This window comes from Pogona vitticeps, chromosome 6 (assembly GCF_051106095.1).
Source record: "Pogona vitticeps strain Pit_001003342236 chromosome 6, PviZW2.1, whole genome shotgun sequence".
Lineage (NCBI taxonomy): Eukaryota > Metazoa > Chordata > Lepidosauria > Squamata > Agamidae > Pogona > Pogona vitticeps.
In genome coordinates, this window is record NC_135788.1 from 1,952,138 (window position 1) to 1,961,965 (window position 9,828).

Consider the following 9,828-nt stretch of genomic DNA (forward strand, 5'->3'; position numbering starts at 1 on the left):
GTGTCAGCTCAAGAGAACTACTCCCGGTTATGGACTTGAACGGTTGTGCGTTGAGATAAAAACAGGCTGGAAAGCAGCATGAGACCGGTGGAGCAGCTTTTTTCAGGTTGCTTTTTGCCTGTTATGCCCTGGGCTGTAGTGCCCTCCACTGGCAGACGGCAGCCATACCATCCATCACTTTGCAAGCCACTGCCCACAAAGTCATGCCAAGCCAAGCCAAATGACTTTGGACACTAATGATGCCTCTCAGAGAGGGCTTGGAAAATGTTCCTCTTTTGAATATCAGCTCCCAGAATCTCCTGACCTTTTGGGTGTAGTTGAAAAAGCAAAAAGCTCAGGGTCTAAATTTTATTTATTTATTATTTATTAGTTCATTCATTCATTTATTCATTCATTTATCCACCCATCCATCCCACCTAATTAGTAGCCAGGCTCTGACTCTGGGCAAAGCAGAACCATTTGTCCTGCTTGCCCGAGGTAAAACCTGGTACCTGAAAGAGGTGCATCACCCCCTTGGGGCAATATAGTTCCACAGATTCTGGTGGGGCAATTTTCAGGCTTTTTTCCTGGCTTTGCAATGCCCAGCTCGAAGACAAGAATCCAGGAGGCATGAAAAGTTCAAAATTATGTTACTCTAGCAGCCCAGAAAGGGTCTTCCTCATTTTTGTTTTTGAATATGATGGATAGATGGACGGATGGATGGATGGATCGATTAGTCAATGGATGGATGGATGGATGAATGGATTGGTCCACTGCTCTCGCTCTCCTTTCCACCAGCTTCAGTTCTTGACTCTGTTGTCATCGGGAACCCCTTGGGGGTTCCAAGAGACATAGAGGTTTCCTGGAAGCAATACCACCAGAAATGCCATGGGGCAGGGATTTTACAGGCACGGGGACCTGCTGGCATCTGCCTGATTGAAGGTCGGTGCCCATCTTAACTGGAAGGCAACTGGCAGGGAAGCCCAAGACGATAGCATGTGGTGCCAGCCAGCTCATTCTGGGTTTCCCCCCTTCCTCGGCCATGACTCAAAAACAACCAATTGTCTAACTCAGAGGAAAGCAAAGTGAGAAATGCCAGGAATATTACCCAATTTCAAGATTAGAAATGGACTTCTAGCCCATGTCAAATTTCCAAGCAGACATACACAAAGTGAGAGTCAAGGGCAGAAACTTAAGAGGACGACTACATTTTAATTCTTCTCTTCCCGGTAGGAGAGTTCCCCCCCCCTTCCATTCGCTTTTGGATTTAGAAAAAAAAAAAAAACACAAATGGATGAACAACATTTGAGGGATGTCTTTGAAGACGATGCATGTTCGTGGCTCCGGAAGTGAGGAGGTGCCTTTGCTTAGCGTGGAGAGAAGCAGAGGTCGGCCTCATGGGGCATGTTCCCGAAGCCGCTGACTTTTGGAGTGAGGTCAATTTGGGTGACTCCCGGAGGATGCTTGACGTGGAAGGTCTGCAGGATGGTGGTGGTGTAGAGGAAGAGTTCCATCCGAGCCAGTCCTTCACCCAGGCAGTTCCTCTTCCCTGTTGTGGAGGGAAGTCAAAAAGAATTTCACAAAGCACTCATCAAGACGGCCACGACTTAAAGGGTTTCTTTTTGTTTAGGAAGATTTGGGAAGGGGGACAAATTTTGCCCTCAAATAAAATCAGATATTGTCACTTTTGTCCCAAAACTGGAAGCCATTCTAGTTTTAAAAAAATGAAAAAGCCTCATTCCCAACTCACACTTTGGAATGGAACAGTTAGAAGCCATCCAGTGGCTTGTGGCTGCTTTATTGTTGCATAACTAGTCATGTAATCACTAAACGTCAAAGGTACAGTAGGTTAATGACCAGATACAAAGTTTGTTTAAAGGCTTTAATGAGAAAATGCTGCAAAATGTAATAATTTGCAGAAGAGACTTCTTAAGAAACGGGGTTATTTTCAATCTCTGGGGGGGGGGAAGTAAATTACCTGTATAGCCAGGTAACAATTCTAACTGTATATTTGGGACTGCAGGTTCCCTAAATGGGTCTGTTTCTTGTCCCACAGTGACCCATGGACCAGTCTGAACACTTCCCCAAAGAGATGACAAAATAGGACTTCCTACCTGCGGAAAAAGGCATGTCCGCTCCATTCTTCTTGAAGTTCCCGTTTTCATCCAGGAAATGCCCTGGGTCAAACTTGTAGGGGGTTTTGAATTGCTTGGGATCCCGCAAGGCGGAGCCCAAGACTAAGTAGACAGTGGTGCCCTGTTGGAAGGAAAATAGAAGACATCAGGGTGAGAGCTAGCAAGCAACCCGTAAGAGCTGATCATCAAGATGTGTAGAATGGCCTTATGCTTTTGAGCTCTTGGCCTTCCAGGAAAACCCTTCCCTTTCTCCCTCTGTGTACCTTTGGGATGGTAAAACCTTCCAGTTCCACATCCCTTCTTGTCCGGCGGGCAAGTCCTAAAGGAGCAAGATTCAGAAATCGCTGAGCTTCATGGATGACAGCTTCTGTGTATGGCATCTCGGGGCGGTCCTTCATGGCTGGCGGCCGTTCTCGTCCTACCACTCGGTCGATCTCCTCGTGGACTTTTGCTAGAAGGGAATTCAAAGAGGGTGTTTTACGTACCATCAGCAGCCTGAGCAAACCACCACACACACAATTTCTCCCTTGCTATGCCTCACCTCCCCTGTCTGGGTTGGGACTGTTGTGCGTGTGGAGGGTTATGAAGCCTTTCCTCCCAGGCTGTGGTCCTCATGAAAACCACCCCTCCCTTTCCCATTCCACTACAAACCCTAACAGGGCAGCCACCCTATCGCTCCTGGAAATCTCCCCTATGAGGCAAACAACAGCTCCAGTGACAAATGGTCTGCTGAATCTGCAGTGGCTTCTAGTCTGAACTTTATGGAAGCTGTCCAAGACGGTGAGCCCTATCACGCACAGAAGATTCAGATTCTAGGTAGGCTGTTTTAAAGTTGAAGGTGACGCCTGAACCAAAGGCATCATCCTCTATTGATCTCATCCATTTCTATCTTAGATCTTCAGCAACATTAAAGCCAGAGATCTCCACAATGGGCTGTCAGAGGACAGTATGCTTTGACATTGTGATAGATCTGATCAAATTTAATATTGCCAGTTTGGGATGGTGTTTGAAAAAATGTTTGCTTTGGACACTGAAAATTTTGGCCCCAACTAGAGATGGGCACAAACTGCTGGTTCGGCAGTACACGCCGCCTTGTTTATTGTCCGGGTGTTTCACAGTCCCACATCCTCCGGTGGGCAGCTGCTCAATATCAGAGCCTGGATAAGGCATATCAGGGAGGCCAGGCTGCTTCCTCGGGGTGGATGAAGGTTGGGCTGGGAAGCGGTGAACACCTGATGGAGCAAGAAACGAACTGGCATGAACCACTGGACCGTGGATTCGCGCCCAACTCTTGTCCCAACCTGTGGGTTGGTTTCCAGAATAAAATGAGGTCCTTGTCACCCAGCCCCGTGGTTGTTTGCAGATGGCAGGGAGGAAAAGAAGCTGTGTTGATAAGGAGTAAAGGCATGCCCTGTAAAATTAATGCTTCAACCACCCCCTCAAAGAAATCCAGTCAGTTCAAAGAAAGAGAGAGATGGACCAGTGCTTGACTGGGCAACCTTGGACAGCTTGGTGTTCCGCCAGGACCATGAGGAGGTATCTCAAGGTGGTGCTGGTGGTTTCTGTTCCAGCCGTGAAGAGGTCAACAATGGTCACCATGAGGTTCTCTCTAGTAAATTCTGTCTTGGGATTGTTCTTCTCCTGGGAATGAAGAGAACAGTGGGGGAAACCATCCGTCACAACACAAAATGCAACACCTATCACAGCATCGCAACAGCAATCATGATACCTCCGTTAATCTTTATATTTAGGAGGAATAGGGTGTTGAAGAGAGCAACTTGGGGGTCTGGCCTATGGTGCCTCCATTCTCTGAGTCTTGAGAGCGGAATTCACTTGGGAAGGCTTGCCTGGATCATGGCCTACGGTGTTGTGAGACTTTTGGCCATGACTTGTAACTGACATGGAGGACATGCTGATGTCATGCCCGAAGAGGTGATCTTTCGCATTTGTTGTTGAACGTGTATTTTAATGGAGGGCTTTAGAGATTGTAAACTTGGAGCTGAGTCCTCCATGTTGTGGATCTCCCAGCTTGGTTGATAAATATATCTAGGGACTTTGTTTTTATTTGGCTTCCGAGAGACGTTCTTCCTTGTTTATACAAGTAACTCCTGCTCTGTTGCTGATGATAAGAACTTGGGATCTACAGACTGAGGCATCCAGTTTTGGGCTGTGATATATCACTGTTGTCACTTGTTTTTTTTTAAATATATGTGAATATAAAAATAGTTTTGTTAAGTCTGTGTTTACAATACTGATATATATGTGTATTTGTGTACATACACACACATATACACATAACCCCCATCCACTGCATCTATTTCTTAGCAATCCATGCAGTGAGATAGAAGGTACCGTATCATAGTTTTTGCACAAAGTGAATCTTTTATGTGAAAAAAAATTATTCAAAATCTGTACAAAAATTAGTCTCTCAAATGCAAAAACTCTAACTGGGGAAGGAAATTTTGCTGTTCTTAGGCGAATAATTCCCTTCTCACTGGTTTTTCTTTTCTCGGGCAGGAATGAGGCATGCAATGGTTCACATCCCACATCTGTCCCCTTTCTACCTAGCAGCCTGGTGCTTTTTGCTTAAAATAGATGCAGCCCCCCGCCCCGAACCTTCACTATGGCTTCTCTACTCCAGTATGTCATACCTGCTGCATTTTGAGGAGGAAAGAGTCTACAAAGTCCCGAACATTTGTGGGATCCAGAGTTTTCTCGTGTTCCTCCACCTTCCGAGCTACATAGACTTCTATGTGGGACCAGTTTTTGAAGAAAGTTTTATGAGGACCGGGCAAGAAGTCCATGAACTCAGGAATAAAGTAATAGAGCTGAAGAAAAGAGACAGAAAGACAGAAACACAGAGAGAATGCAGTCAAGAGGTGAATGACCTGGAAAATGTTTTGGTGTATTTCAACCTGTTGATTGAATTAAACCCATTAAGCTTTACAGGGCAGGACTTTGGAATTGGACAGATAGATGACCTTCAGCATTTTGTAATCCCTTTTGGGGTTAAACGTGGTTGATCAGACAAGGGTGCAGATGATCTGAAGCAACTCCAGAGGAGTATGACGCTTGAGATCCTTGAAAGTTCCTTCTTCCGACCAGAAATTTCTTGCAAAATGTCTCTAACAGGAATAGGTTTTTATGAGGCATTCCTTGTTTGGCCCTCTGACCCCATTCATAGCAGGAGGTTATTTATGAGATATTACAGATTCTGGTGCAATCTCTCAGAAAGGACCACACAAAACTGGCTGGACACAATCTCAGAAGGAGTGTCCAGTTAACTACTGTTAAGATTATAGGGCCCGTTTTCTGTAACATACAATGAGGCTTTCTGGATGCGGGCTTTCTGTCTTTCTACCGTGTTGATCCACAGGAATGAGATCCAACAATGCCTCCGTTTATTTTCCACTTCCATCTCCCAGCCTGCTCTCCTCTTCCTCGGCACCCTCTTGCTGGATTGTTCCTTACCTGCCCTCCATAGGAGCTGTCTAGAACAAAGGCTTCTGTAAGTAACTTCAGCATCCGGATATAGTCCTCATCCTGGTAATCGAACCGGTCTGCAAAGAGGATGTGGCTGATGACGTTGCATGTAGCGCTGCTGCAAAGGGTGGCTGGGTTGAAGGGCCGACCTGGCAAGGAAAGCAAAACACCGATGGAATATTTGGGTGCACCTTCACTTGCCATATTACTGTATTTTAAAAGACAATATTGATGGCCAGAAGCTTCTTACTGATCTACACTGGCCAAGATCATCAGGGGAGGCTTTCCTTTCTGTTGTGCCACCTTCACAGGGTTTTTTTTGGGGGAAGGGGGACATGGGAGAGGACTCTTTCTGTGGCTGTTCCTTTAGACTCTGGAACTCCCTGCCACTGGAGGCCAGCCTGGCCCCATCTTTGCTGTCCTTTTGCAAGCAGGCCAAGAACTTTCTCTACAGTCAAGCTTTCCCTGAATGGATGGCTGCTGAGTGGGGTTTTTTGAAAATTAATTGTCATATGTTGCTGCATTGAATGTGTTTTGTTGTTATTTATTAGAACTGCTTGATAGCTTGGTGATTTTGACATCAAGCTGCTGAAGCAAAGGTTGGGAGTTCAATTCCCCATGGAGTCTCTTTGATGGGAACTAGACTCAGTGATGTATTGGGTCCCTTCCAGCTCTACAGTTCAAAGATTATATTCTTATATTATGTCTTTTAATACTATATATAATCTTTCAGTGTTTTATACTCTCTTTTGTTAGCTTAATAGGGAAGAAAAACAACAGGGGAGGAAAAGGAAGAGGAAGAAAGAAGAGGAGGAGCAGAAGGAGAAGGGGTAGAATCCTGCACCTTTTGTGGCTCGGAGCTCCTTCATCAAGTACTCTGCCTCCTCCTGGATGTGTTCCTCGATGCTTTTCTTCCCCATTCCAAAGTTCCTCAAGGTCGTGAGGGAGAAGCGACGGATCTGGAGCCAGCGCTCGCCATTCGACACGATAACACCTGAAAAAAGCAGGCAGGTAGTAGAGAACGTAGACTGAGCTTCTCTCGCTACAGATAGCAATCAACATCCTGCACTTTGATATTACTGAATGAACATGTGTTTGCAAAGCACACAGCCCTCTTCTGCCCTTCCAATTCTGAGTAGACCTGATGGCAAAACCCAGTGTTGCATACAAAGATCCGAATTAGAAGAGAAAAAGCTTGAATGGATGGAAGAGACCATTGGTAACAGTGCAAGCTAAAAAATCTTGTAAGTTAGTAAGCAAGCAAGCAAGCAAGCAAACAAACAAACAAGCAAGCAAGCAAGCAAGCAAATAAAGTAAGTAAGTAAGTAAGTAAGTAAGTAAGTAAGTAAGTAAGTAAGTAAGTAAGTAAGTAAGTAAGTAAGTAAGTAAGTAAGTGTTTGTAGGTTACAACAGCAGTCTCTCTCAGTTGTGGGAGAGAGTAAACTAGCTGGTTTTGATGGGGGAATTGATCTCCAGGACTTATGCACCAGGCGTCCTCTGAAGTTTATTTTTACAAACCCAGACAACTGCGTCCGTTAACACTTGGATTTTAATGTGCTTTAAGGTGTGATTATGGGTGGTTTCTAACATCTGTTCCTGGCCCTCGCATAGACAGCAAGAAGCGGGATTGCCACTGGATGCCACATTGTGTGGTTGTGCAAACATTTGCATTCAGACGATGGCTGGGATCACTCCCTGGCAAGGATGCTCCCCAAATCCATTAATTTGATGGCAGAACACAGGTCGGAAAAGGCTGCTGTTTTCTCTACCAGTAGTTCCTAACCTTGGATAAACTGGATGTTCTTAGACTGCAACTCCCAGAAGCCTCCGCCCCTTGCAATGATGGCTGGGGTTTCATGGGAGTTGCAGTCCAAGAACATCTGGGAACAACTGCTCTAAATGGAGGTGAATGCCCACTACACACCTTGTGTTATACATACAGGGTGGCAGACTGAGTTCCAGAAGCATTAACGTGAGGTGGACGCAAGTGCAATTTCAGTGGATTTAAGAGCAGGAGAGAATTTGTAGAAAGCCACGGCCACAGGTGTGGAAAATGACTTAATGTTGTCAGGTGAAAACCACACAAGGATCTAGGTTCTCTCTATCCGGTGCCACCTTGGGACTTAGCCAGCCATAGGCTAAATGTGACTTGTTTTTTAATATGAATCATACCGAGTTTGTTGTTTGCCTTATCTGAGGACGGCATGCGGCCTCGGTCGAGAAAGTCATCCCCATTGTCGATGAGAACCTTCTTCACAGGTTCATAACCATAGGCGATCACAACCCGTTCCGAGCCGAAATACAGCGTGAATACGGGCCCATAGATGTCACTCATCTGGAAAGAGATGGTATTTGTTTTGTTTATTTTGTGTCCTTCTTAGGCAACCTTTCTCCCAGTGAGAACCAAGTTGACCGAAGCCATCCCCATCCCAGAACTGGGTCAGACGCCAGATTGAAATGGGTCTAGAGAATCTGCTTCATCCCAGAAATCTTGGAGCTGAGAAACCACCACACGCTCCAGGACCTTGCCTAGAAAGGCAATATTTGAGACTGGCCATTAGTTCTCCGGTAAAGGGGTTGCAGAGGGACTTCCTTATTAATAATCTTATTCCTGCCTCCTTTAGGCATGCTGGGATCCTATCCCGCTGCAAAGAGGCAAGAAAACAACAGAGAGTTCCTCCACACTCAGATCATCATCATCCTGCCCAGCGCAGAAGATTAGGTTGAGACTGCAAGGACAGGCCTGGCTTCCTTCCACCACCTCTCTTGACCTCCTGCAACTTGCCTGACTCCCAGGCACTCCCACGAACCTCCCTGCCTCCAACTGAGCAACACCAAGTCCAGGAACTTTCGTGAACCTGCTCTTTCCACATGTCTGGTCCAATCCAGAGATCCCTCTTCTACCCGGTTGCCCCTTCCACCTCTAAGACAGCAGATGTTTCCCTGCTGTAGGGGGTCTTTTCCTTTGTGGCTGGTCTCAGATAGGTGAACATGGACTTAATTTGCAGGTCTGATGTCTGAGGAAATTCTATCTCTGGTTGGAAAACAGGTTTACTGGAGGCAGGTTAAGTTTCCTTTAATGCATAATTATACCCTTTATTATTATTATTATTTAAACACAGCTTGCGGTTCCACTTCTATACTGGTGATACCAAGAAGAACATTTCACTTCAAAAATCAGAAAAATCAGGAAAGGAGATCTTTTGATCTCCAGGTCTGCACAGAAAGTAGCCAGAAATCTTCTGCCTGCAGTTGGCATCAATTCATTCACTCACATGGCCATGTTTCAGTCAATCCTGTCACTCTCTAGATGGAGTGAGAAGCAAATGTTTTTGAGCCACCTATGCTATGGTTTCAGCCGATCGTTCCTTTTGAAAAATGTCCTCCTGGCAAACCTGTTCATTTCGAAAACATGTTGAATTTCAGACCACCGGCAAAATTTAGAAAACCTGCCATTTTTGAGCCCTGATGATTGAGGGTTTAAAGAGAAGCAACGTCCCCGAACCGTTCTCATGGGGGAGCAGAAAGAGTGCAGCTGAGGTCCTCTCCTTACCTTCCTCAGGCGTTCGGGGAGATTATTTGAGATCACCTGGAGGACGTTCCCAATGAACGGAAGAGGTGTTGGGCCCGGAGGCAAGTTCTTCTTCTTGGCCGCAGACATCTTCCATGTCACCAAGAGGGTCAGGCAGATGATCAAGAGGATTGTGGTTCCCCCCAAAAGATCCATCGCAACACAAGCTCCTCTCTGCACCAGAGGAAAGAAGGCGACTCACGGAGCCTCCCTGCCGGGCACTATTTAAAGTCAACAACTGCCAGTTTGCTAAGAACAGAGTCCAAACATCACCTGCTCAAGGGGTGCTCCCTGACACCAACGCTGACAATTCTTGGCGCAGCGCCTATGTCCACATTGCTAACAGTTCAGTTCTTTCCCGGAGCTTGTCCTCTGCCATCAGCCAGGCAGGGAGATAAGCCAGTAATCCCTTTCTTGGCTAACCACTGCTGGTCTGGATCCTCCCCCTGTATCTATGAAGGTCAGATTTAATTTTCTTTCTTTCTTTTGCCTCTTTTGTGTATCCCTTCGCTCTCATACACATTGAACCTTATTTGCCCTTTTATGGCCTGTGTCCTCCATTTAGAACTACCTTTTAGATCTCTTAGATTCTGTTTCCAGAGTTGTTATCAGGTTAATCTAGGCAAGCATATTAGGAAGAAACATAAAAGAAAAGCAAAA

General features: G+C 45.8%; 1 protein-coding gene across 1 annotated transcript; it reads right to left on the reverse strand.

The window, feature by feature from the left end:
- Positions 1–1,171: 1,171 nt before the first annotated feature.
- Positions 1,172–9,825, reverse strand: LOC110082587 (cytochrome P450 2C11). Its single transcript, XM_073002755.2, has 9 exons — positions 9,151–9,825; positions 7,770–7,932; positions 6,442–6,591; positions 5,586–5,746; positions 4,766–4,942; positions 3,614–3,755; positions 2,378–2,565; positions 2,094–2,235; positions 1,172–1,528 (listed from the first exon to the last, which is right to left on the reverse strand). The coding sequence occupies exons 1-9, from the start codon at positions 9,322–9,324 to the stop codon at positions 1,347–1,349; spliced, it is 1,479 nt and encodes a 492-aa protein (XP_072858856.2). The 5' UTR covers positions 9,325–9,825; the 3' UTR covers positions 1,172–1,346.
- Between the last annotated feature and the right edge of the window lie 3 nt (positions 9,826–9,828).